This window comes from Gadus chalcogrammus, chromosome 7, assembly GCF_026213295.1.
Source record: "Gadus chalcogrammus isolate NIFS_2021 chromosome 7, NIFS_Gcha_1.0, whole genome shotgun sequence".
In the NCBI taxonomy this organism is placed as follows: Eukaryota; Metazoa; Chordata; class Actinopteri; order Gadiformes; family Gadidae; genus Gadus; species Gadus chalcogrammus.
The window spans coordinates 22,922,367-22,950,209 of record NC_079418.1 but is presented as its reverse complement, the minus strand read 5'-3'; the positions used below and the strand labels follow the sequence as shown (position 1 = coordinate 22,950,209).

At 42.4% G+C, this 27,843-nt stretch overlaps 3 protein-coding genes and 1 non-coding gene across 35 annotated transcripts in view; 3 read left to right on the top strand and 1 right to left on the bottom strand.

Moving 5' to 3' along the window:
- Window positions 1-5,047, top strand: part of picalma (phosphatidylinositol binding clathrin assembly protein a) — a 26,467-nt gene extending 21,420 nt beyond the window's left edge. For 5 of the 19 annotated variants that reach the window (XM_056594115.1, XM_056594128.1, XM_056594124.1 and 2 more), the window contains 4 exons: window positions 92-115; window positions 2,265-2,324; window positions 2,993-3,091; window positions 3,495-5,036. In XM_056594115.1, the coding sequence (XP_056450090.1) occupies window positions 92-115; window positions 2,265-2,324; window positions 2,993-3,091; window positions 3,495-3,509 (198 nt within the window). In that variant the 3' untranslated portion in view covers window positions 3,510-5,036. Of the gene's footprint in view, window positions 1-91; window positions 116-2,264; window positions 2,325-2,992; window positions 3,092-3,494 lie in introns of all 19 variants that reach the window. The other 14 variants (XM_056594126.1, XM_056594130.1, XM_056594125.1 and 11 more) reach the window with 6 other exon arrangements.
- ccdc83 (coiled-coil domain containing 83) lies at window positions 4,678-10,958 on the bottom strand. Of its 4 annotated transcripts, none has more exons than XM_056594134.1 (11): window positions 10,881-10,958; window positions 9,761-10,097; window positions 9,573-9,657; window positions 9,155-9,311; window positions 8,315-8,482; window positions 7,731-7,819; window positions 7,541-7,615; window positions 7,290-7,411; window positions 6,545-6,603; window positions 5,918-6,012; window positions 4,678-5,347 (listed from the first exon to the last, which is right to left on the bottom strand). In XM_056594134.1, the coding sequence occupies exons 2-11, from the start codon at window positions 9,817-9,819 to the stop codon at window positions 5,180-5,182; spliced, it is 1,077 nt and encodes a 358-aa protein (XP_056450109.1). In that variant the 5' UTR covers window positions 9,820-10,097; window positions 10,881-10,958; the 3' UTR covers window positions 4,678-5,179. The 4 variants fall into 4 exon arrangements, 3 of the variants coding, with proteins under 3 accessions (XP_056450109.1, XP_056450108.1, XP_056450107.1); XM_056594133.1 differs by lacking the exon at window positions 10,881-10,958 and having other exon boundaries at window positions 9,761-9,843; window positions 9,993-10,307; XM_056594132.1 differs by lacking the exon at window positions 10,881-10,958 and having other exon boundaries at window positions 9,761-10,307.
- Window positions 8,917-27,843, top strand: sytl2a (synaptotagmin-like 2a). 11 transcript variants are annotated; one of them, XM_056594102.1, is made up of 19 exons: window positions 8,917-10,449; window positions 12,436-12,646; window positions 13,724-13,878; window positions 14,994-15,108; window positions 16,755-16,824; window positions 16,917-17,049; window positions 18,101-18,646; window positions 19,247-19,315; window positions 21,641-21,736; window positions 21,930-21,986; window positions 22,292-22,386; window positions 22,492-22,599; window positions 23,393-23,562; window positions 23,697-23,799; window positions 24,430-24,591; window positions 24,865-24,967; window positions 25,051-25,156; window positions 25,519-25,724; window positions 26,128-27,843. In XM_056594102.1, exons 2-19 carry the CDS (start codon window positions 12,546-12,548, stop codon window positions 26,274-26,276), a joined length of 2,544 nt encoding a protein of 847 aa, XP_056450077.1. In that variant the 5' UTR covers window positions 8,917-10,449; window positions 12,436-12,545; the 3' UTR covers window positions 26,277-27,843. The 11 variants fall into 11 exon arrangements, with proteins under 11 accessions (XP_056450077.1, XP_056450071.1, XP_056450070.1 ...); XM_056594096.1 differs by having other exon boundaries at window positions 19,247-20,947; XM_056594095.1 differs by having other exon boundaries at window positions 19,247-21,007.
- Window positions 9,990-10,061, top strand: trnaw-cca (transfer RNA tryptophan (anticodon CCA)). Its single transcript has one exon. It is a non-coding gene; the product is annotated as a tRNA-Trp (tRNA).

Here is a 27,843-nt window from a genome sequence, read left to right as displayed (position 1 = left end):
ATCATTTACCTAACCCATGATTATTCTGGTATATTTATGTCCATTTCTTTCATTTTTTTTCTGTCTATTCTCTGGGGGTCCAAATTCAAAGAACGACATACATTTCCAACACTACGTAAGTCCATGCTTCTGTACTGTCGGGCTGAACACACCCTCACTCCCAACTCCCCCCCCCCCCCCCCCCCCCCCCCCCCACACACACACACACACACACACATACCACACACAACACACCACACACCCCACCTACTTGCCTGCCTCACGTCAGTCTCTCAGCTGCACAGTGGGTCGCACCAATGCCAGGGCAACTGGCTCAATGGTCACTTAGGAATGGCAATGCACTACGTCATTAGCCATTGGTCATAGCCACCAAATTAAGTATTGTTTAAGATGGCGGCCTATGACATTTATTTTACTGTTGCCATACGCACACATCCTCATTTTTCCACCTGTGGTATCATCGTCTCGTCTTTCGTCATACTATGTTAATATCTTAAGATGTGCCATTCATACACTCAAAACGGCATAAATTGTGAGTGGGTGGCACTTCCCACTCTTGGGGGAAGTATTGTATCAGTGTGAGCTGTGACTGTATGCATATTAGTCATTTCAGATTTTAAATTATGATAAACCTCTGGCCAATCGGTAGTGAATAGAACATGGGTCTTGGTACTTCATTAGCAGCATGCGGCATTCACGTTCACCTAGCTAATGCTATGCACACCATTTGGTCCCTCAAGGACCAAATACTCGTGCTCTCGGACCAAAGAAAGCATAAAGCAGAATACTGTTTATCTTTTGTGTTAAATTATGGCTGCAGATCCAGCCGCCACAGTGACTGACTATCTATAGGAGGGATTAACATAACGCTTGGGTCACCAGGAAAGAGGGTTTGGTTGACAGGCAAATCTGGGTTTGTTATCACTGCGGGGGCAGTTGGATCGTCCCCACAGAGCTTTTGGCAAGAACGGTGTCTTTTTTCCCCTTGCCCATTTCAGATCACCCAAAGCCGTGCTCCTACCAGCATGGCTTCTTCTTCCTCCCCCCTTCCCCCCCACCCACCCCTAATATTCACTGTAATCTTGTATAGGTTCTCTCTCCTTAATCCCCCCTGGGCCTTCATTTATACAGCGTTTGTAGAATCTGCTTGACTACAAAATCGTATCATGTGCATGAAAAGATTAATCAAGCAGAATTGTAATCAACTTAGAGGACAGTTGTTGGTACGTCTGCTGTGCTACCTTCTAAACTAAAGAATGTTGCATGGGAGTGAGTGTGGTTTGGGGTGAATGGAGTATCCCTCTACCCAGCACAGTAGCCCACCTGAGGTTAAAAGTATTTTGGCCTAAAACCACTCGCTGTCATTGGGTAGTGCACTCCGTTTCGTTTTGAGTGATTGAATTCATCGCCAGATGATGGATGGTTATTGCAGTCTATGTCATATCCAAACATATGATGTTTGGAACTGACTGCCCTAAAATTCCTCATTATAACAGGCATGTTATGGAATCGCGTATGAAATCAAAAATAATGTACTTTTGTGCGTAAAGTGATGCAATCAAGGACTGCAGGTCTTAACAGCTTGGGGGGGTCTGGTAAGATCCAGCTATATATCCCTGTCGCTGATGCATGGCAGTGGCCAAAGACCTGGTGCTGGAGAGGACTCGAACACCTCGTAAAAGGAGTAGGACTATAGTTAGCTTTTTACCTGGGCAGGTTTACAATATCTACCTGGTAGTCTTCCTATTCAATCTCGTGCTTGGAGCCTATGCTCCAAGCACGAGCCATAGTCGGAGCCTATGCATGAATTAAATCCCGACATATGCACATTTTCAATCCAAGAACTAATTGATAAACTCCCTTGCTTTGTTGAAAAACTGCCTCAAATGTTTTTTTTGGAAGGATATCTTCGGACGCAACATTGATAAAGGCCCTGGGTTTTATTGTAGTTTCATTTTGAATGTAAGGAAATCCAAAAATATATACATTTCCGGCATTGCCGGTAAGAGAAGGCAGCGAAAGCAGTACCGATTGAAAGACATTTGTCCAACATCTGATCAGAAGTCGGGGCTTCAGACTGACATAATATTGCCACGTTAAGTAAACCCTTTGTGTTAAAAGATTCCGAAATTTACAGAATTCTTGGGCTCTCTCTGTAGATTTTTTGTAATCCACTTTCAGTTCATGTGGTATGTGCTTGTGTCTAAAGAGCTTGTGTCTTGGCTCTGATTTTGAAATGATCTGGTTTTTGTTTGTCAATTCAGGCACCATCTGTCATGGCCTACCCCGCAACCACGCCGACGGGAATGATGGCATATGGAATGGTGAGTTAGCTGCGATGCGCCTCTTCACTGCCATGTGAAACATGATGCAGCCCTAGGATACATGGGGGTGGTGAGGGGGGGGGACTTCTCCAGAGATCCCATCACAATGATCCAGTCCTTTTGGACAGGATAGTTGTTGGTGAAAGTGGAGACGCTTGCTATGTTTTTGAACATACCCTCGACACAGAAATAAGAAACACGGGATAGTCTCAGTGATGATTTGGTCCATCTGGCTGGTGTTGGTAGTCACTGTGTGACTAGACTCCTGCCACCGCCCACGCAAAGCTGAAATCCCCTCAAAAAAGACAGCAGGGCTGCTGTGTTTGCCGGGTGGATGCTGACGACATTCTGCGCTACACCTCTGCGGTCTAATGAATCACTGCACAGGGTGACTATCCCCTTTGCGTTGCCACACAATGTATTTTTTCACTGGGTTACTAGCAGCATTCGGGCCTGGAATGAATACATATTGTATGAATCATTTGTTCCAAGGGAATAAGACTCACACCTCAACCTAACGAGGCTCTTTTCATCTTTGATGCTCACTATGGTAGCCCAATACCAACGTTGATACGCACCAAGTTGCCATGTGTGGTGACGTGGAGGCTGTTACGATTGTCATCGTCGTCCTCCTCTTACTAACGGGTTTCTTCCGTGCTTCCCTTCAGCCTCCCAATATGGGCTCCATGATGACCACGACACAGCCCAGCATGATGTACAACCAGGCAGCCATGAGGCCCGCAAACCCTTTCGGCCCCGGAGCACAGGTAATGGGTTTCGGGAGCGCAGGCCTTCCCATGTGACTTGTTCAGCCACGTTTTGGGAGAGCCACTAATTGACTAGGGCTGGGCGATTAATCGAATTTCGATGTCGATTTCGAACAGCTGGATACATATCTGTACATTATTTTAGATTTGAACATTTTATTTTTGACCATTTTGTCTATTTTTTAGGACGGAATTTCAAAGTTCTCAGTTACAATGTGTTTTTGGGAGAGACAAGCTGAATAAATACGTTTGAATAATCGTGATGTCAATATTGACCAAAATAATCGTGATTATGATTTTTTTTTTTTCTTTTTCATAATCGAGAAGCCCTTTAATTTACTTTTTGAAGAGCAACATTCTCCCACAGCTGATTTGGTTTTCTATTTTCTTTTCTCGTCCTCAGATGCAGTTCATGTAAAGGCATTAGCGGTCCAGCCTGACATTTGCCACATTAATGACGAAAAACCACAGAAGTCGAAGCAAACCTCAAGTGTTTGCAGTTTTTCCCCTTGCATCTCTCAATCGCTTTCTTTATTCCCAAGTAGGGCTGGATTAAGACTGTATGGGCTTTGGTGGGGGCGGAGGGCGTGGGATGCTGAGTAAGTTGGCAAGGGATGCGGTTGAGCAGTCCCACGATACATACAGAGAAGCCCTTAAAAGTGGACATTGTGCCAATGGAGATCCAGTGTCTTGTCATTGAGAGGGGAGTGGCAGGGGCTGTGCACTGCCACACATGAACCATCTGGACAGGGAGCACTGTGTGCATCCCAGCCGCCTCCTCCTCTTCCACCTCCCACCAACTCACTGTAAGACCCCGGACAAAGGGGGAAATGGAATACTCCCTTCAAAGGGAGAGACCTTTTAGCCTGGTAAATCGACCAGGTTCTGCCGCCTCTTGATTGTCAATCACGATTACCTTACCCAGATTTATTGTGGGAGGAAAAAAAAGAAATTCCAGTCTAAACAATGTTGTTGGTTTTTTGTATGTATTTCTTTTCTTTTTTTTGCAGTAAACATTCCTTGTTTGTATTTATTTATGATTACCCTTCAGAGCGCATGAGATTATTTTTATTTTATTTTTTTCAATTGAACAAATGACATCACCCTGTCCCGATGCATCGAGGAAGGGCATCAGGTTTCTGGTATGAATGATTCTAGAATTTAATATTTTGAGTGTTAAAAAAAGAGAAAATAATATAATGTTTGAGGGAGGGGAAAAACAACACTTTTTTGCTGTTGAGGCACAAAATAATCCTTGTATTCGCATGATGCCTTGTATAGTTCTATTGGGTCACGTTGAGGATGTATAAAGATACTATATGAAAAAAAAAATTGCTCACTATCGATCCGGTGAGTTTCATTTTAAACTATTGGGTGAGGGAAGAATTTCATCGCAGGTAAATAAAACGAACCAACCCGAAGAATAAAAAAAATAAACAATAAGTTGCATTTGAAAGGAATCCACATGTATGTTTTCAACGCTTTCAGCAAACCATGTATTTTCATTTAACAACGCTGCTTGGCTGTCCAACCTCAGTATGTGGGAGCCTTCGTGCGCGTGTGCGTGTGCGTGTGCGTGTGTGTGTGTGTGTGTGTGTGTGTGTGTGAGAGAGTGAAAGGCTGTGTGGTTGCAGTGGTTAACAGGTGTGTTGCAGGCAGGGTGGAGCGCTGTTGATCGGGGCTCTGTGTAAATAAAATCTGGACCTGCAACACGAGAGACGGGGCTGATGATAGTACTATGGGCCGAACACGAAGGTGACACGATGGGGGTTTGTTTTCTTTTGTTTTACACATTTGCGGCAGTTTATAGATATGTTTTTTTGGGTTGTTTTTTTAATAAAGTGCAAGCTTCCACAATTCCTCTTTTCTGTAGTTATTTCTCAAATATATATTTCTTGAAGTCTTGGTATTTATTTTGTCTGTTCCATGTTTTAGTTCTGATCTGGCAACATGGTTGCCGTATCATTTTGATACTCATGATTAAAAACAAGTAAAAATTGCAAATGTTTTTAATAAATGTTTGATTAAAGAATGAAATGCAACTCAAGCGATCTAGATGGCGCCAATGAATGACCAAGTGTATTAGGTTCATAGCTGTCTGATGGTGAGGGGTTTGCTGGCCACCTCCGTGCTGCTGTAGGTCATGCCCCCGTCCCATCGGTGGTCCTCAGTGGGAGGCAGGTGCAGCGGCACAGTCTGCCCCACCACGGTCAGAAGCCTCTGCTGCAGCTCGCCAACACTCAAGTTGTGTCGAGGCTAACCAACACACAAAACAAGAGCGCACACACACATGCATGAGCAAACACACACAAACACAAGCCAATAAAACAAAAAGGTTTGATGCGAGAGCCAGGAAGGAGGATGCAGCAGGGCTCACACCAAAGAGTCGACCACTGAACAACAGGGGTCTTTGTAGAGAGCTTGCCTGGGACAAGACACTAGTCTGTGTGTGCGTGATCCGTACTAAAACAAGTTAATCAAGGGCTCTCTGTTGAATTGGGTCTTGTTCCCCCTTCTCAGTGATCTATTGATGGTTAACATCGCCTGAATGGCCCTCAGATGGCTAAAGTAGCCACGTGTGTTTGGCTCGAAACCAGAATCTCTGATTGAAAGCTCTCACTGCTCATACCAGCCATCAGTCAATGCTAGTAAGCATTGCTCTCGGGCCATGGAAGGCATAACAAATATTTTTGGAAAGCTTTTTTCACACCATCTCTGGAATGAGAGAACCTTTTGATAAACCGCAGACTTGAGTCATCTTGGATGAGTGAGGCAGGAAGCCGTCTATTGAACCTGCCGAACAGACGGTACTTTTTCTCCCCTCACCCTCAGCTGGTCGGGAGTCGCTGATCCAATGCAGCTGCTGTCTATTTCATCCCCTTCCAGACGGTCGCTGGCTGCAGCGGCGCCACATCCTGCAACTGGTAACCATGGACATCAGATGTTTGGAATTGTGCAGGTGTTTAAGAAAAATAAAATAAACATTACCACACTCTTAAATGTGACCTACGCTAGCTTCTTCCTAAGTCCTGTTTGTTTACCTATAACTCATGGCTTTCTACACTTTAATGACAGCAGCATGTACAATAAACTGCCTTTTTTTCTATATGGTGTGTTGAAGATGTTCTTTGGTTGAAGATTCATTGTCTCCTGTATAACATAGTTATGGGCAGACAATACTGTTAATGGCCTGTAAAGGTAAATCTTTTACCTTTAACCGTGAAAGGCTGGGGGGCAGTGTGACCTGTAGTTTTACCTTCCTGATAGTTACACGTTAGGGTAACCCTGGCCCTCTGCTCTGAGTAGGTCTGCCCAAAAGTGACTACATCGCACACTTTCTTTAAACTCTGCTGCCACCCTGTGGACTTACATAGTAGTGCATGGACTATTACCCTTCATGTCTTCCACTTTAAATTCAATATTCCTTTAAGAATGTGTACATAGTCAACCCACCTGACGTTGGATTCAGAATGGTGCTTTCTCGCAGGTCTGAACCCGGTTTTGACCCAGGTCTAGTAGCAATACACACACAAAAGAATCCAGAAGAAGTTAATCAAGATTGAGCCGCTCAGTCTGCATGAAGGATGCATCAGGGTGAAATGGTAAGATGTCCAACCAGGACCAACCTGACATAATATTACCATAGTATATTCTACAATACTATATTCAACCATTATCATGACTTGCGTAATGATACAAAAAAGTGTCATACACAACACAAATATCACGTTACAACCTGCACACAGCCTGGAGGGTTCCAAGGCCTCTGGACACCGGCGGGTGACCTTCTCTACTTCACTCGTTGTTCTGTTCCCAGTGACAGATCCTATAACAATGTTAATGCCATCGTCCTCTTCCTATCACCTCCCTGTTCATTGTGTTCTGCCAAATATATACTCCTCCTCTCGGATTTCCTTAGAGGAAAACAATGTATTTCTCTCCATGCAATCAACCTAATACTGCATGTATGAAACATAAAGCATGTTTTAAACCTTATATTTCCTGTATTAAACCTTATATTACATGTATGAACCCTAATAAAGCAAGTTTTAAACCGTATACTGCATTAATGAAACCTAGTAAAGCATGTGTTAAACCTTATTTTGCATGTATGAAATCTAATTATCGCATGTATTTAACCTAATTATTGCATGTATTAAACCTAGTAATGGCATGTTGGCGCTTATGCCTCACTCACCGGGAGATGCTGAGGCGTTTGAGGCGTTGGTCAAACAGCCAATCACAATGGCCAACGTTCTCCTCCTCCATACCCTGCACGGACAGCTCCAGGGCCGACACTTCCTCCCTGTAGGCCGAAACCTGGGGTCAAAGTTCACAGAGTAGGCAGGTTAGACCTTATGCCCCCGAAATAAAGTGTCAAAATAAATATCGTCAATCCTGGTTTCTAAAGTGTTGAACAGCGTTAGACAGTCCCTAGAGGAGCACTACCTTTTCTCGTAGCCATTCATTATCTCTGTGGGCCGCTCTTTGCGACTCGTCCATGTTGAGCTCGTTATTTTTCATCTGAAAAAATGGGAAGACAAGGCGTGGCATGGAGAACCTCAGAAGATAACCTCAGAAATAGCGCCACCTGTGTGTCACCACTACACACAGCGGTCAAACATCTTCAGTTGTTTACCTCTTCAGCCAGTCTGTTGTCCTTGATGGCTTGGCCCGTCCCCATCTCTATCATCCTTAGGGTCAGTGACAGCTGGCTCTTTATGTGCTCTACAATTGCACAACATCAGCATTCGTTATTGCACACTCATAACGGCATAGACAACAGCAGTAGCCTGTGAGTGCTGTGAAACACGGACTGGAAACCTCCCATCAGGTGTAACACGAGAAACCGGCTCGTACATACTGCACACCTCGGGTTCTATTCAGGATGTTCACTGAAACTAAACGATGACTTCCTCATCTTGTACAAGGTTAGCGCAGAGTGCTACTGTAACCCTATAACCCTAACTGAATTGTGTACAATTAATATAATTCAAATGTACATTTGACTTGTATCGGCCATATTTGTAGCAATATCTATTGAATGTATATGTGTGGCGCCAATGTACATTAGTGCTGACAGTTTTTTGCGGGGCTATTTCGACACACAGCAAACTTTAAACCTAAACAGGCGAGTCCCCCCCCCCCCCCCCCTTCCCCCTCCATGATGGGAGGTTAATAAGGCGCCTTAAGCCCCTCTGGCTGCTAGATAAAATACAGCACCCGCGGCGGCGGCGGCGTCCAGCTGCATGCGCTCGCGCTCCTCCTCCAGCTGTGTGATCTGGGCCTGGTGCTGATGGACGCCCCTGTCCCTGTAGTCCCGCAGCTCCTGGCACTGGGCCAGCCGCTCCGAGACCTGCCTCTCCACGTCGCTCAGCCCCCTCTGGACGTCTTCCAAGTACAAAAAACAAGAAGTACTGAGCAGATTTGAGGATGTTGTACTGAGGTTGTGATAGTGTAGGTGTACTGAAAGGAGAACCGACACCATCGGTGCATTGGTTTGCATTATGACTCCCTTCTTGGTTAAACACATGCTATGGCAGGCATAGCCTGTGATTGGCTGATATGGTTACCGGCTGGTCACCTGCTTATTAAGTGTAACAGTCATATGTGTCCCAGTGGAGCCATTGTAGGACATACACAGGGGCTGCTCATAACACTAATTATAGGTCAGCCCCTTTAATGTACCACGGCACGGATAGTAGTATTACTAGAAAACTAGTAAACTAGTGAAGATGATTCACAAATGGACCCATTACACAGAGCTGTCATAGCAGTGAAAACACACGTTTAACCCACAACATTATCATTGGGGAGGTAAGTAGTGTGAAGGAAGGTGTTTCATTTACGTGTGTCAAAGCACTAGCAATGGTCAATATGTATTACATTCACTAGTTTAGTCTACTATCCGTGCCCTGGTACATAAAAGACGGAGGCCTATAATTAGTGCTATGAGAACCACATGTGTTGGTTCTAATTAGACGCCTCTGAAAACATCATTAAGGCATGGTCAGTGGTTTTGGTTGTACCGTGTTTGGCCGAGGGACTTGAATGCATGTTTACCTTCCACCTCCGCCGTCTTTGACAGTGCCGCGTCTTTGTCCTGTTCCAGTTGTTTCAGGTGCGCCAGTTCTTTCTGCGCCAGTTTCTTCTCCTGCTCTTTCACCTGCTTCAGGAGTAGACGCATTTGGTTGTCCTGCTCCGACTTCAGTTGCTGCAACTGACCACAACATCACAAAAAATGTTCATTGCAAAGTTCAGCACCCAGTTATTGAGAGAATTGGCACAGTCGAGCTCAACCATGAAAGGGAATGAGAGGGAATAATGTTGTTTATGCGATCAATTTATTAAACAGCGTGAGTTTCGGTAGGTCATTCATTAAACAGTGGTATAAACCGCTAGAGGTCGTTAATTAAAGGAGTTTGCGCTAAACAATCTTTGAAAACAATAATTTACGAGATTTCTTTATTAATGTGCGTACCAACTTGACGTTTCTGAGCTTCTTCGTTTCTAGTTGGTCTATCTCTCCGAGAAGGTCCTGAATGTCTTTTCTTTTTAACTGTACACTGGAAAGAAAACGGTATGAAAAACAGCGTCATACTAATGTTAACTATGTTTGTCTTTACTTCACGTTCCAACCTCAATACGAATGTATGTATGTATACTTACCGGAATTCAATGTAACTCTTTGCAGGCGTGTTCTTTTCGTCAACCGATGGTTCGGACATTTCCGATACATCTATGGTTAGGACCTGAAGTGGAGATAATGTTATAACGTGTACTGGTTCATTTAGATGTCAGGTGGTTCGTTGCTATGTCGTTGTTAGTGAAACATAACACCACAAACCAATTGTAACCAAAGTATACTTAATCTAATAATTGCTGAATACACGGCACAGACCTCGTGGCGCAACGGTAGCGCGTCTGACTCCAGATCAGAAGGTTGCGTGTTCAAATCACGTCGGGGTCATCCTTTTTTTCCTTTCTTTGTCGTGGTGATCGCCGTCTTTCACATGAACAATATTTAACTTAGCCATCATAACATACATTTTCCGGTAACTTTTATATGTATTCATTTTTTTCTAATCTATTTTTAAATCTCATTTCTTATTACGTTTTACGATTTAAATATGAGAGGCCATTTCACGCTTTTTGAAACTTTATATTACGTCCAACATGGAGAGAATACAAAGTGAATTACCTAGCATTAAACCCCTTTCCGAATAAGGTCCAACGGCAGTTTAGGTCGCGCCCCTTTCGACTTATGGTAATATGCACTGCTGTACCAAACGCGCATCGGACGTCCCACTGGTTTCAGGTTCAACTGGATGTCTGCTGCTGGTGACAACTTCGGCACGGTACGTTTTTATTTTAATGCTAAATATTAAAATGTATTGTATTATACGACTTATTTCGAAGCTGACATTCAAGGTAGTAATCTTTCAAATTGTAGCACGGAATTTGGAACATGATAAACTGCAAAATGTTAAATTGAGCGCAGAAAGTGTTCTATATTCCTTAATCCTCATAACTGATTTAACAATGGATACTTTAATATTGCATTAAATTCGATAATCAATTCATTCGGTTACCATTTGCATTGAACAATTGTCTTTTTTGTTCAGTGTTTACCTATTAATTGGGAAAGGGGTACATGTGTGCTTCTCACATACGGTTCAATCGAAGGGATGCGGAACATCTTACCTTCACTCGACCTGTGAATAAACACAGTTCACAGTAGTCGTCTACTAGGAGCCAACAAATTATTCAGGATTGAATAACTACCTACCATAATCTTTCACCCACTTCCACTCACTGCAGCCCCGACGCCTACAGCAAGCATGCAGCCTCTACCAACATTTCTGTTTACCTTTTAAAGGAAGTAAAACGCCAACAAGGAAATGTTTTTTTGCTGTGAAATGAAGTCTCGCAACATTCCTTGACTTGAGGTGGAATTCTCCAATCTTATTTGTTTATGCGGTAAACAAGGGGGGGGGGGCTTTCCCGACAAGACACAAACTTTAGAGGCGTGAGATATGGACATTGTCATAACATGCAAGCATTCCAAAGAGCCTACTGTACACACAAGGCTGTTTCTTACTTTCTGAGGAAATGCTCTATGATTACCTAGGAAATACACCGTTTACTTTGGGTGGTTGTCGTGGCTATGTGGATAGAGATTTGTTTCGCAAGCATGCTGATTGTCTTTCCATTAACAACCAAATAATCGATCAAAGGTATATTAATCTAAACATTTGATGGCCGATACATTAGCCGATAATTTATAATGTCTTCACTGTCATGGCTATATTTGTAGAGGTCAATGCAGGCTTGCTAAGATCCTGCTTTCAAGTCATCCTTCTGTAGGCCTGCAGAGAGGCTGACATAGTGAAAAGGCCGTGAATGATTGTGGACAATATGTTATGGATTCAATAACGTTGGATGGACAGGTTCTGCAGAGTGCAGGGCAGCAGGAGCTGAAGACTTTTTTTCTACTGCTTATTCATCACAAGGCCAAGGGAACATATCACATGACCAAAACAGCCACAGCAGTGGTCGGGCAAAAGGCTGTTCATGTCCTATGGATTATAGGTTAATGGCAGGCTTATAGGTTAAATGGCAGGCTAACAGTGATTAAGATGTGGGATGTGGTTTAAAGGTCTCTGACGTCAAAGCCAGACTCAGAGAGGAAGAGAGAAATTGATTGTTAAACATATGTAAATGATGAAGTGTGATAGGTGAGCAGCAAATGTTTATTATTATTACATGCATAACAAGCGATATATTTGTATGCATTGCTACAAAGCTGTTGCAAATCTTATGAGGGACCCTAGACAGTAACAGGCATAAATGTAATCACATGACGTACAGTCGAAATCAGAATATAATAATACAAGTCAATGTTAGTATCCTCCTCAGATAATATGCTTTTATGTAAAAACAAACAACCAATGTTGAACAAATATTATTTGAGTATATATTAATGCAATGAATATTTACAACATGTTTTAGTATGACTGCAAGCCATTCAGCAAAAAACAGACGTCATTGTGTGTCCTGGGGAACTCGCCACACATTTGTGAATACTGACTCCATGCACTGAAGTCATTTTCTGAATACCAGGCACACTACAAAACACCACAGTCCCATTCAGCCAGGCCCACTTCCCCGGGCCTCATCCTTTGGTGCTGATGTTCCCTTTCTCTTTCACTTCACTTTCATGACTAGGAAGTGTGTGAAACGCACTCCGATTCACATCCGGGGACGGACGATCCGTGTCTCCTCTGTGTCCTCAAAAACCCAACAATGTCCCCCCCCACCCCCCCACCCCACGTTGTCTCCAGAGGGCTGCAGAGTGAGGAGAACCCGATCAGGAGGCTCAGGGCAGCAGGCAGAGCTGAGGACATCAGAGAGGAAGTTCCCCGTCCCAACCAGCAGCACCACCAGTGGCACCATGATCGACCTGAGCTTCCTGACCGAGGAGGAGCACGAAACCATCCTCCGTGTCCTGCAGCGGGACGCCCAGCTCAAGATGGCCGAGGAGAAGCGCATCAAGTAAGCGTCCGCTCGCCCGCCGCCATGTTGATGCCGCTTATCGGCTTGATATCAATTGATTGGATGTTTATTATTTTAGATATGTATATTTAATATTTATTTATTTATTATTTTATGTAGAAGATCATTTAGAATAGCTTTTAACTAATACAGTTCTTATCTATCTATCTATTTGTACTCTGAACAGACATAGTTGTAAACATATTTTTATCAAATATGTTTTCGTTTCTTGGGGATTTATTAGGGGATTTAGGGATTTAGGATCTGCCTTGTGGTTACCAGACATTAAATAAGATTCATCCTCAATGGACGGTGCAATTGCAATGAAACCAAATGTAGTTAGCATCCATCAGGTATTGCAAGGTAATGGCAGGTATAACATGTAATTTATACCTTAAGCACTCAAAAAGTTAGTTTCCACATTAACAAACTTCCCGGTAGCCCAATCAGAGTGGTCTCAGAGTTCTGTTTGTATGCAGTGTCTGTATACAAACAGCTCCTGTGTTTGCAATTTTACAAATGACGCAACATCAATGACTTTAGCAGCCGGTGTAGATATCAGCAGATAGACACCTTCCTGTGTCGTTTCCTGTTGGTGAAGGATAACTTGCCTGTGTGTTATCCACTTAAAAGCATTGAAAAACAGGTCTCAAACTAACAAGTGTGGCCTTATATGAAGAGCATTCTGAAGTGGGTTAAAAATACGACATTACGGTAGTTGCTGAACATGACAAAATGTGTGTGCCTGTGGGAGTATGGGTGTGGGTGCTTGTTTATTGTTTTTCTTGTTGAGCAACATATTGGCGAGTTTTAATTAAAATGTGTCAATCTGAAGCCCTATGACTAAGACTGTCATTGAGATGTATCTCCATCATGAATTAAATTATATAACAATAAGTAACATGACTTTTTAAAGTCCTCTGAAATGTCGCTGCCCTGAAGACAGAATGCATAAAGAACTGCCAACCGCAGCAACACTACAAATAACTATGAATACCACGGACTGTGCGCACATTTCACTAGCGCCGCATCAAAGCGGCTATAAATAGCGCTTTATGCTCCCGACCTGGTGCCCAGGAGCCTCCAACGCTCGGTGAAAGACAGGGGCCTGCTGAAGTACCTGAGCGGGGAGTGGTTCTACGAGAGAAAGCTGCTGCGCCATCGGGACCGCATCCACGGCTGTGACATCATCCGGGCCTCCATAAGGCATAAGCACAAACCCGTCACCCTGCGTGAGTAACCGTGAATGTGCACACCACCCACACACAAATTCACACAGCGTTTGGGCATGTGCACACAGGTTTTGAAAAGAATATGGGTGTTGGTTTGCTTTCTTTTTAAAAGTAAAGGGTTCTACGGATTTGCAGGAGGTTTTGTCTGGAATAGCAGTGAAAGTGAAGGAAGATTTGCTCACTGATAAAAAATACCTCGAACGCTATTTACTAAATGACATCGTAAGTCATCAAGCTAAGCCGTGGGATATAGAAACAAGTGCTGACAGGTTAGAATGATGTGTGTGTGTATAGGATGCAGCCGGCCGCCGGCATGGTGAGTTCCAAATCCTGGGATTACAATGTTGAGCCTTATTAAAATGTTATCGCCAACCTCATAGATTGAGCCAATTGATTATTCTTATTCTGCAAAATAAAATTACTAATGTAGTCCTACTCATTCAACCCAACTAGAGTAGCATGCAAATGTTGCTGGTGAAAAACAGGTTATTGTTTGAAGTGCATAAAGGCTTGGTTGTATGTTGCTAAATTCCCTGTTTTCTTGGGACAGTCCAATTTGCTGATGGCCTGTTCCTGGCCGGGGCTGTCCCCGAAAATGTCCCCGCTTCAATAAAAATGAGATTTGAAAAATATAGGACTGCATTTTTGAATGGAAGAGAATGATTCCGTATTTGAGGGCTCCAATTTGGCTTGTTTTTTCCTTGTTTACCAACACTTAAAACACATCCCAGTAAACCAATGGACGCGTACTGCTAAATATTTGACTATTTACCATGACAAGAATGGGCAAAATGTTAATAGGTCTTTTTATTATTTCAGAATTAATATCATCAGATATTTTGCTGATATATGGATCGCCAAACTACAAATGTCCGTGTTTTTCATTTCAGAAATGTGCTAAACATCTCCTCGTTCTTCCAAAAATATCAGTGGAAAGATAGCTTTTTCGTTTATTCATGAGATATGGGATGTGCAAAAATTTTAGAATTACTTTTTTTTGGATGTATATATATTTTTAAATACATTGAAATTGAACAATATCTAGCCAAAAGTATAGACCAATGTACACTATTACTAACCTTGGTGTGTGCATGTGTTTATTTCCTGTGTTTCAGTGGAGCTGTCACAGATGATCCCTGAGAAACCAAGCTTTGTAGCCAGTGTTAACAAGGAGGTGTACATTCCCCCTGAGCTCTGTGGTCTCATCCCTGAGGACCCTCAGAACAGAAGGTGAGCCTCTGGTCCTATGCTCAGCCATGTTCTCAAAAGAGCCAAACATGTTTTTTGTTGTTTACGGATTGGTTTTGGATTATCCAGACTGATTATTTGAACGCAAGCATTCAAAGTTACATTGGTTTAAAAAAGCGAAAGAAATGATTGAACTTTGTACTGTGAGGCCTAGCCATGAATGCAATAACTCAACACTTGCATAATATCTAGAGCAAAAAGGATAATTATGCGATTAGTGCAGGTTCTAGTAGAAAACTAAAAGCATTGTACAGTCATTATAGTGCAGCCTGGTACATTGGGGCCCTGACTGCTGACGTAATGCCTTCCTAGCCGGTCATCAGTGCAATAAAACTGCTGGGTCTGATGACCCATACCCCTCTGTAGTCAATTACCGGCCCTCTCGTGAGAAGCTAACACAAAGCTGTTTTTATGCATCCAGAAAAAAAGAATCCACACCCTTATAACCTATCCGAAATGTGTCGGTTTAACAGGATATGAATGGAGAATGTGAGACTTTTCCCCTTTATGGGTTAGGGTGTGTGACATGTTTTGACTGTGTTATTCAGAACCCAATTCGATTCATCACTCACCATCCGTAATCAATAGATTTTTGGATTGATTCAGTGTGTACAATTCTTCATATATTTAATTTCTTATTAACCTATTAGTTCTTAAATTTACATATTACATATTTATTTACATTTCTTGTGCTATTAGGGAATCAAAGCGTCAACTATCAGTTTCAACTGCTAAAAAATATATTAATTGTTCTGAAAAAAATTATATGCAACAAACAACGTCATGTTGTCGTAAAGTCCATCACGAGTTTTACTGGTTTTGTTTCACATAACAGCAAATGACATGGCTGTAGCTAGTAGTGAGGGCAAAGAAACGATATGCTTGTAAGAGCCCTCGACTCATTAATCCACTTGTAAGATCACAAACTCACATGCTCTGGGTTGTTTCCACAGAATTTGAGGAGCAGACATACTCCTAATCACACAAGCAGAAATGCATGCACAAACACACATGCACGCACGCACACATGCATACATGCATGCACACACATGCACGCACAAAACTGCACTCACACATGCAAGGGTAAAAAATAAGTATAAAGTTCATGCTGCATTTGGTTAGTCACCTGTGTGTGTGTGTGTGTGTGTGTGTGTGTGTGTGTGTGTGTGTGTGTGTGTGTGTGTGTGTGTGTGTGTGTGTGTGTGTGTGTGTGTGTGTGTGTGTGTGTGTGTGTGTGTGTGTGTGTGTGTGTGTGTGTGTCAGGTGTTCATAGTATTAGCCTTTTCCGGAAATTGTTCAAACAAAAACACTTAAGATCATTTAAGCAGGAGAGAGAAAGACAGATTGTTACCCTACTTTTCCTGCCTAACTACTGTGCATTGGCAATACAAAAGAAAGCACTGATTGTTTGGGTCATGTGATTAGAATTTCCAAAGGAACAACCCGCCACTTTGTAAACAAGCCTGACTTGTTTGCCTGAACATTGATTGAAATCAGGCCTAAAGCATCTGATTGGTTATCTAAGTCTACAGAGAGTAGGCGTGAGTATCTGCAGGAAGAACGTGATAATTATTGTTTTTCACTTGATGTTTTGTAGTCATTTGATTGTATTTTGTCTATTCATAAAGAAATGAAAACTGGATTTCATTTGGTTCTTCAAAAGAGACACCCAAATCGAATATACAGTCCCCCACAAAGGTAAAGTATTCAGTTCTGCCAAACATAAACAACTACAAAAAAACAACAGTCACCTTTGTTCTTGCATCATCGTTACCCTTGTCTCCAAGCAGCTAAGAAAGAACCCTTTCAACCAGGAGGCCCTTGCCCCTACTAAGCCCCCAGAAGTGACTAGGGACCCAGCGAGTGCAAACAACGAGCAAGCGGTGGACAAACCCCTCAACCCCACGCCTGCACGTCATGAGGGTGAGCTCTCCGCAATGCCAACGCTAAAATCAACCTCGATTGGATCCATGAACTCAGACAACCGAAGAACAACAATGTGGTTGCACTCCATCATTTGCTCAGATATATTGTAACAAACGTCATCTTTTATGTTTTGGACAAAGCGGGCATCTTGACAGTCAAAACGGTCAGAGCATTTTCTATGCAAACCAGTGTAAGTGTAAGTAATAAAGTGGTATCATGGCTGGTTCTGCGGGTGCTTTAGCTGTTGCTAAATATTTAACATATTAACTTGTGGCGGCTAGCATGAACATTAACTGCATGGCGGTTGACAAGCATATACTTGCAATTTCTAGTGTACATTACCCTCGTCTCTGATATATCCTCCCTGAAATGGTTTTGTCTTCCTTTTCTATTTTCTTATCCAAAATAGGCTTACATAGATGATTACATGGGACCATTACATAATTGATCCCCTGCATTTAATCTGTCTGGGATACACAAATAGTTTTGACGTCCATAGTTTGCAATCTTAGTTTTTCTGTGGAATCATTTAACACTGAAGGTAGCTTGAAAGTGACAATTCAACAGTTTGGGAAATGTTGTTTAGTAGTGGCCTCACTATTTTCTGGACAATCTTTTAGGGGTTTCAAGTCTGTGTTTTCATGCAGGTCATCAGATCAATTGTCTGGGAGAGGGTTGATTGTTAGTGAGAGTTTCCCAGGGATTATCGTTAACGCATATTCTAATACGCAGAGGTCCAAGATTAGCTGGGATTACACAGAAATACATTCCAGGGGCATAATCTCCCCTGCATGACTTTTCTCTGCAGGAAAGCGTTCTAGGAGGACATGGAAACAAAAAGTCTGTGTTTGTATTTGAAACACAGAGCTAATTTGTTTTGTATTTAGTAACTTAATTACAGTAGTAGCCATATAATGTAAAACAAAGCATATAGGCAAAGAACATAATAAATTATGCATAGAAACTCGGACGCTACTTAACTTTGTTTTTTAGTAAAGGTTTCTGTTCAAAGTAATGTGGTTTCTGGTTTCCCTTTCGTTTGTTTCAGAGCCTTTATCCTCAGCTGAATTTCCCCTATCTCATTCTACTAACCCAAACCAAGAGCCCCTTGAATGTATCCCAGAAGAGGACACCAACACGTCCAGCCCCTTCCCCCTGTACAGAAGGACATCACTCTTTTACTTATCGCAGGACGGTGCTAGTCAGGCTCACTATCCAACCCCTAGGGGCATCCTTAAGGTCATGTCCGACCAGGGCTCCACAGACTCTCTTGTCACCACCGGCGCAGTCCCCCAGAGCTCCCCAGACCGGAGCTCTGCTGCCGAGGACGCTGCCCCCACGGGGAGGGACGCCCTGGGGAAACAGGTGAGGTTCGGCCCTGCGGTGGGCCAAGGTGAGCCCCAGCTAGAGGAGATGGAGCCCCGAGAACACAGTCTGCTGGATGTGGATCATGTGGTGGGTTCCCTGTCAGCGGAGGACAACAATGATGGTGGTACCGCGGGCGTGTGCAGGCCTTTACTTAGACAGGTGGCTGTGGGCTCTCAGGAGATCCCTGTCGTGATGCCAGAAGTCAGTGCACATCAGGTCCCTGGTGGTAAGAGTTTCCTTCAAACCCGCCCGCCACCGACTCAACTACAGATCAAATACAATTTAAAAGCTTGGATAAATCCCTTTGCAAAATCACAAAAAAAAGGCTTCCTTTTATGATGGTTGTTCCCTACTTATTACCTTTTTTTTTAATCTTTTTTTTCCTGCATGAACTATAATAAACCTTCTTCATATATGCACCTATTCTTCATTGCCATGCGCATTTCATATTGGTGCTTTTCTTCCGTGTCATGTATTTTCTAACATACTTTACTTATTGCTTCGCTGATTTTTGCATATTTACTAATTTATTGTTAAACAGACATTATCATTTAGTTTAAGACTAAGTGGTACTGACAGTTTACAATACCGTTTGCCAGTTATTTTATGAATTGTTTGTGTTTGATTTAATTTACACGTAGAATCTTTTCATTAATATATATATGTGAAATTAATTGTGATATTCTATTCGGATGAAGACCTACCTAAGCTTCTGTTTTGATTTAGTTTTGACCATACTTTTTATAATCAAAACATTTTATCTGATATTTATTTTACTTGAGATTATAAAATGTTCACCAAATCGATGACTTCCCATCTTTTGCAGATCTATCAGAGCAGTATCATGACCAGTTTCCCCAGGTGTCCAAGCCTCTTTCAACTGAGCAGGAGTCAGGTAAGGCTTCTTACCTGGAGAACGGTACTGAAGAGGATGCTCATTCCCAGGCCAAAGCCAGAGAATGGTTCAAAATGCGCGCAGGAGACAACGTAACATCACAGCCTGCTGTTGACGCCGCTTCAGATATCATGCTCAACACCATTTTGCCAATTCCCAGAAGCAGGTTGCTTAGGACATTTAGCAAAGCAGAAGCCAAGGACAACAATACTAAAGAAGAGGATTCCCTTGAGGAGATAGCTGACGATTCAATAAAACCTCGGATCTCCTCAACATCAGCCGACAGTGTTCCATTGGACAATCAAATCAACCCTGATTGGATCGATGAAGAAGTAAAGTCTCCAGTGCCAAAAGAGGTCATATCACTGCAGCCCACAGCCTTACAAAACACGGCTTTTAAAGACAGCGACACGTCATCATTAGACACAGGCTCAGATCCACAACAGGAACCAACCGAAAGTGAAGAAGATGTGGCACAGAAATTATCCAACCTCAAGGCCTTCTGGGAAAAAGAAAACAGTGGACCGAAAGTGATCTTCACCAGAGAGCAAGCTATGACTGATGGCAATAAGAAGATCTCGGCCGAAGACATAACTCATGATAACGCAGGGTCTATAACAGAATTGACCCAGCACCATGGAACAGCCCAATCTCATTACGAGACATTCTTTCAAGAGAATGAAAGTGGTAACGACTTATTAGATTTACCTAAAGAAGATGGCACATATCACGCACATCCAATCCTCATCAATGACGAGACAGATGATTCTCTTGCAGGATCAGTTAAAGATTTCCAGGAAAGCAGCCCGTCTGGTCCTGAGATGTGTTCCCCACTACTTCCTGAAGACAAGCCCACAACCATTACAGATCTCAAGGGTTATTGGGAGAAAGATTACACCACACCAAAGATCATTGTTGCAAAAGTTACGGAGGCATCAAGCGGTGCTGATCATTCTAGACCAGACAAATCAGAAGACCTCATTAGCCAAGTATGCCTCTCCCAACCAGACCTGAATGAAGAGGTAGAGAACCCTAACAATATAGCAAGCGCTAAACCCATGATTGGAAAGGGCTTTGTTAATAAGAGTTTGGGGAAATCACAGTTGAGGAAACTCAGCCAAGAAAGTGAGTCTTCCGAAAGGCCTCTTAGTCCTATTTTGTCTCAGTCTTCACGATCCAGAGACTCTTCCGACGATGAACTCAGAAGGAGTCCGTCCAAGGCTTGTCATCCCAAGGTCCTAGTCAGGGAATCCTCTCTGCCCAGGGGATCTGCTGTTGATGGTTCTCCCTTGAAAACCTTTCCGATTGACATTGCTCTGGAACCTAAAGACAACAAGGAAGAGGGCGAAAGGCCAACACCAGCACCTAGGCAAAGAACAGATCCATCGCATGAAGCAAAAGCAACGGTGACGACTAGCTTACCCAGCAAAGATATCATCTCCCGATCTCTCCCACTATCTCCTGAGGATTCTGAGAAGCAAACACCACCTGGAACGCCCAACCCTCTTGCTAGATCTTTTGTTCCTGATGATAATCAGCACTATCTTGGTTCCCCCGAAAAGGCCCATCGCCCTCCGTTTGAAGAGGAAGAGAAGAACCTTTCCAGTCCCGTTTCTGTGGGTGATGTTAAGAGTAAGGCACGACGTCCTCTTAAACGCCAAGGGGCAACCTATGGCAAGGCTATGATCGAGGGTAATCATTCTCGCATCAGATCTTGGATTGCACAAAACGCTGGAAGCTCTTCTCACGAAGACAAAACAACCAGCGCCCAGTCCGAATTTCGGGCAAGTTCAGGCAGTGAGCTTTTAAAACTATTATACTCAATTCCTCTAGACATAACTTAGAGATGTAACTTAACTCCCGCTGATAGTGTTAATTTTCAACACAAATCATAATAGCCATGATGGATCCAGCAACGCAAACTTTGGATAACTACAAGGTTTCAAGGCTAACCCATTAACAACCTGTTGAGTGTAAATTGTCAAATTCTTCGCTTTAAAAATACTCAATGCTCCTGAAATTTAATTTCTTCTACTTCATTGTTCAGTGTAATTTCAGAAATCCAACCATCAATGGAGGTCATCTGGTTAACCCCTTATGTTAATATATCTGCAAATAAACTCACCCTGATTTAGAAATATACCAGTTTTCTTAACATATTTAGTAAGAAATCTTTCAATTTAATGTATATATCCATTCCAATATATATTTTTCAAAACCACTGATTACCAGTTTAACTCAATGACAAACGCCATCAATCAGGTCAGTGCAATCTCAAACTGTAGGTGTCTTATCCCGAAGTTGATTGTGTTTTGTTTGTGGCAGGTTATGATGAGGGTGATTCTAGCCCTGTCAGGTCAGCCTCAAAACAGAGACAAATGCCTATGTCCCAAAGCATGGAGAATCTTGGCGCACGCACAGGTAAAATATGCCCTGTTTTCACTTTGCTATGTTATATTGTATCATTATATGGCAGCAACCACTTCCCTAAAATGTTATTCCATTTGGGGTTCCCTGTTTCCCTGATGCATTGCAGTATAGTCCTAGTTCATAGTACAGATTGATTTGTGTGAGCCTGGTATACCAAGATTAATCCCTTGTAAACTTTTCTCAGAAGAAGACAAAGGCCAAGGCAGCTCTCTGGGACAGCTGAATCTGAGTATGGATGACGGTAAGAATGAACCATCATATCAATGTTGTAATACACATTGAAAACAAAAGGTCAACCAGGGACTCAATCAAAATATGGTTGTTGAGGTGCGTGTATATCTGAGTGGTTGTAACTTCAGTATCCGAGGTTTGGTGCATGTCCAGAATTAACCCCCCTCCTGTTGAAACTGCCCCTACAAACGTTAGTGCATGTAAACGTATGTTTGTTTGACAACATATGCTAATACCACAGTGGTGTGAACCACTGTCACCAGCCGGTATAAAACACACAGATTTTAAACATTATAGCATTTTTTCTTCCCCCAGTTGGGGCTGCTGTGCCGCCCGCCTCTCTCCACCCAGACCCCCTGCAGGTTCGGAGGATGAGTAAATCCGTGCCCGCGCTGCAGCAGCTGGAAGAGGTGATAGCACGCGACTCATCCCAACACACACCGACTTCAATGGCTTTGACCACTGCTCCACTGCTCGTGGGTCTCTGTGTGCTAATCTTGTCTCTCACTCTGCAGACGGACGACGATGACGACGACGAGTCATTTGGCACCAAACCCAGAAGGAGGACCACCAGCGTCGTGTCAAACCTCAGCCTCTCCTCGGGCCTGGCTTCCATGTCCTCTGTATATCATCCACCCGACACACGCCATTTTGACACGCCCTACTGCAATGCTTGCACTTTGTTGATGTATCTTAAATGTCCATTGATCATGTTTGATGACTAGAGTAGAGGCAAAAAGAAGCGCCATCTTACATTTATACCACTGGGGTTTTCACTTTTTTGGGAGCAGTAGAATAAAATGGTCACATGATCATATTGACAGATGAGAAAAACCCATTCTCATAAATCATTTTGCTGAACCATTTCATTAATATCCTAAGGAATAGGTTAATGTCCCGGTAATTACGTCTGTTGAATAATTAACATTCGCTTGAATTAATAATCAGCTTCAATATGTATTTTCGTTTTTTATTTAATTATTTTCAATTTTTACAGGCTGTCATTGCTTTTTTAAAGTTGCAATATATCAGATCAGAATTTGCAGTTCCTGAGTGTTAGGTGTTCAGGGCGTGTCGATAGTAAAGTTTATTGTTAACAAAGAGCGATGTTCGGGCTGGCAAGCCTTTTTTTATTTATAGTTTGTATCAGATATAGGATGATATTTAATATCTAACACTAATGAAATCAATATCGAACAACATTGACTACAGATGTGTAAATGTAAGCAATAAACTAATTACAATTTCCCACATTGCGACTTTAACCAATGGAAAGGCAAAACTTGACATAAAATAAGGATCATCTTTCTTACACACATGTGAACACAGTAAAACCCCACCACAAAGCGCACCATTAACGCCCTGACTGTAATAACATAAATATATTTCCTTATTTGTTTGGCTCTCCAACGACAGGTCAGTGGCAGTATGACCAGTATCAGCAATGGAGACTTCGGAGACATTGAGGTGCAGGGCACAATGCAGTTTGCGTTGAACTATGTCCAGAAGCTGGGTGAATTGCAGATCTTCGTGGTCCAGTGCAAAGACCTGGCGCTGGCAGAACCCAAGAAGAGCCGCTCCGACCCGTAAGTTCTCAGTGTAGGAAACAAAAGGGATTGAGAAGGGACTGTGATGATATATAGATATATAGATATATCATCACAGTGCAATATAGTATTAAGCAATTTATGTTAGATACATGATTTATTTTTAATTTCAGGTATGTCAAGTGCTACCTTGTCCCTGATAAAACCAAGTTGGGAAAGAGAAAGACCACAGTGAAGAAGAGGACGTTGAATCCCTCCTATAATGAAATACTCAGGGTAAGGAATGTATCCTGAATGGTCTTCTCTTGTACTGACATATACAAAGTTTTCCAACACAGTCCCCTGTAGACAACAGACTGTTACACAGATATCTTCTTGTGAGGCTGTTGATACAATCATGTTGCATGATATCACTGGGAGAGTTTTGTCTTGCCATAAAAAAAATCGAAAAGGATGTAGGAAATTAACATATTCAGCCCTTTTTTTCAAAAAGATATTATTTAAATAAAGTTCAACTTTCAACAATCAAAATTATCTTAATTTTATTAAGTCATTGCTTGCACTCCAGGCACAATATTGCCAGTTGTTTCTAAAGTGTGATGACATTAAAGCCATAGATGGATATCGTAGGACATCATTGAAATAACTTGTAAAAACTAGAAACAACTACACTATGGTTTGCCAAAGGTCAGAATAAGGCATTCGATACAAGATTAGCAACAACTGTAGACTGCATGTGTTTCAAATTAATTTAAATCATATCAATGAGTGAATTTTTTTTTAAGTTGCATTATAGTATGTCTTTTGTAAAACGCGAAACCACAGCGGTGAGTATCAAACTCATTGGTTAGACACTCTCCACTGTCCTATTCATCCTGTTCTTATTCAGTTTTCCTCTTCCTGCAGTTTAAGATCCTAATGGAAGTGCTGAGAATGCAGAACCTCAACATCTCCGTGTGGCACAATGACACGTTTGGACGGAACAGCTTCCTTGGCGAGATCAGCTTGGATTTATCCGAGTGGGACTTTGCAAACACCCAAATAAACGACTATGCACTTACACCACGGGTATGGGTGATCTAGCAATTTAAATTCAGGTTGGATATCGGCATTACTTCACCACATGAAAGAGATTTGGGCTATTTATGTTGACTCGTGTACATTTGCTGTCAAATCCATAAATCTCATATGATCAAGCCTGCAGCTGAATATATACGTTTTTAATGACGTATAAGTGTCTTGATAGTCATATATATATATATATATATATATATATACATACATGGGGCTTTATTAATATTTACAATTAAATTAATTGACCTTTACAATGTGTTTCTCCAGCCATTGTCACAGTTTCCCTCTCCGCTGGCTATGCGCTCCAAGCCCACCAACAAGACGGGGCAGATGAGGGTGGCCCTGCGCTACCTCCCCCAGCCCTCGCACGGTGAGCCTAGCGCCATGCTCTTTGTCATCTGGAAGGTTCACTAGTGTTTTGTTTACGTTTTGACCTCCCATCTCTACCTGTAGGCAAGAAGACATCCAAGATGGAGCCGGGTGAGGTGCAGATCTGGGTGAAGGACTGCAAAGACCTCCCGCCTGCCCGGGGGGTCATCATCGACCCGTTTGTGAAATGGTGTGGTTTTTACATTTCTTACTTGTTAGATTCCCAAGATTTATATTATATTCTTAGGAATGTAGTATCAATATCGGTACCTGCTTTGACTGTTTTTATTGGCTTTTTAATTTATTTTATTTACCACTTTAATCCGAAAGCGACGAATAGTGAATCCAGATCGGTGTCATTAAGGAGGTACGGGTAGACTGCAGAAATGATTAAGGGAACCCGCTGAAAGTGGAGCACTCTAGTATCCACTCAATCCCCCTGCCCTCGTGCCCCTACTACATGATCTGACACAAATACCGCCATGCTACATTCACTGTTGGGAAAGTGTGACCGAGGGCTAACCAGGCATCACCTCTCCCCCACTGCGGCAGCACTGTGCTCCCTGACACCAGCAAGAAGAGCCGGCAGAAGACCCGCGTGGTGAAGCGGACGGCCAACCCCATGTTCAACCACACCATGGTGTACGACGGCTTCCGGCCCGAGGACCTGAGAGAGGCCTGCGCCGAGATCACGGTGTGGGACCACGATCGACTCAACAACCATTACATCGGCGGCCTCAGGCTAGGTCTCGGAACAGGTGAGACGTTGACCGTGGTCGTCCATTGGTCCACTGCTAGATCTTCTTGAGGTTCTTGAGGCGCCTTTCTCTGACCAGAAACTGTCCGGAGTGCGGTGATCGAGGGTTATTTTGTGACATTGAGCTAATGTTCATAAGGTTACTATATGAATCTCAGTGAACGGACACCATATAGTACTGGACTCTAAAGCTATGCTATTGCACCATCATGGACACCATTATAGCGAGGTGACTTTTTTATTGTATTAAATAGGCACGTTAGCAGCAAGTACTGTGTGTTTATGGGAATGCAGGCTTTTTTAAATGTGTTTCTAAATGTCGTGTGATGTACTGTTAAATTGTAATGATATAGTGTTGTGATCATAAAGTCGCAACAATACCATTCCTCTGTCGGCCCATTCAGGTAAAAGTTATGGAGGAGAAGTAGACTGGATGGATTCTTCTGAACCTGAAACCAACCTATGGGAGAAGATGATGGGCTCCGAGGGAGAATGGGTGGAAGACATTCTGCCTCTGAGAACATTTGTGGTGGCAAAAAGCCGGGCCAAGTGAATTTAAACTAAATGGAAAGTTAAAAAATACATGTGTGGAAGCAATAATATATATGGAACATAACAGATGGAACCATTAACTGAAGACTATAATGTGCATCTTGTTAATTTGTTACGCAAGGCAAAGTGAGTCATTCCTATGTATGATACTTGCATGATTAACATTCCAGTAGAGCGCACGCACACACACGCGCACGCACGCACGCACACACACACACACACACACACACACCATTTGATATACCATTTTTATATCGTCAAATCACTTTAATCCAGAATCAAAACATCACTGATTTATGATCGTGAATGATTTGTTTAAAGACCATTGTCATATACTCCTTATTTGACCGATGCATGACTTCAATAAACAGTACATGAAAACAATTCACAAGTGGAGTGAAGATTTGCTCACTGCATGATATACATGTACATTTGGTTACTTCATGGCTACGATAAGAAACTTTCGAGTTCCATTAAATGAGACTGCATAGACGACAAAATTGTGTATGCATGTGCAGTGCATGGTGCAAGCTTTCTAGTAAGGATGTATCAGCTTTTAGTAATAACTTGGGATGTTCCAAGCATTAAATGACAACACCAGCAACCACTGCAAGGGGAATGATTAGGATTGGTTGCTTAATGAAGGGACGGAACAAAAAAATCCTGTTTAATAATCTTCAAATCAAACACACAGAAATAATCCATGTATGGTTAAATGTGTCGGTAGTAATGCGGGGAAGCATAAGACATGCTGCCTGGTGAGGGTTTTTTATTGGCAACTCATTCTACATTGGTGGTTGACTAGCCCAGAAAGCTGCAAAGGTGGGAGAAGAGCTTGGGCTAAATGGACATTTGGTAAAGGTTTTCATCCACACTAGGAGCTCGAAAGCAATTTAATGCGTATCCAAATTTTTAATCTGATAATGCAGTTGTACAATTCACAAGGGGCACAATATGCAGCTTATTTGTAATATAGAAAAAATATGGATGATTTCTTGTTGGTGTGAGGCCTTTTTATTACTAAAATAAACAACAGTCTTCACTGAAGTGTAATCATAGTAACTTCATTCTAACATTCTTCGTGATTTTAAGATTTATTCTGGCAAACTTTGCTCTTAAATGTGGAAGGGTATTTAAATGTAGCAGACATTTTTTGCTAAAATGGTTCATGACAGCCGTGTCCTGGGTACAATTGTTTGAAGTGCTAATCACAGTGTTCTTCAGACCTGATTATTAGATTATTATACTGTTTGATACCAGTTTCAGAATCCTTGAAGTTCTGATTATATCCACTTGGGGGCAGTGTGGTGGTCCTGGCCATAAGGAGAAAAGTCATCGCCACGATGAATTTTGGATTCAGTATTGAGCGGCCTACATTTATAAAACTAAGCAATAATAGTAGGCCTATAATCATTAAACGAAAAATCCATGTATATATTTTTTCAGAAATAATACAAAACAGGAAGTAGGCAAATGCATTGCGTGTGTTTTAACCTTTATAGGTTCCTAGGTCCATGGTTTGAACATGTTCATGATGAACCTGCATCTGCCATAATGCCAAATAAAAG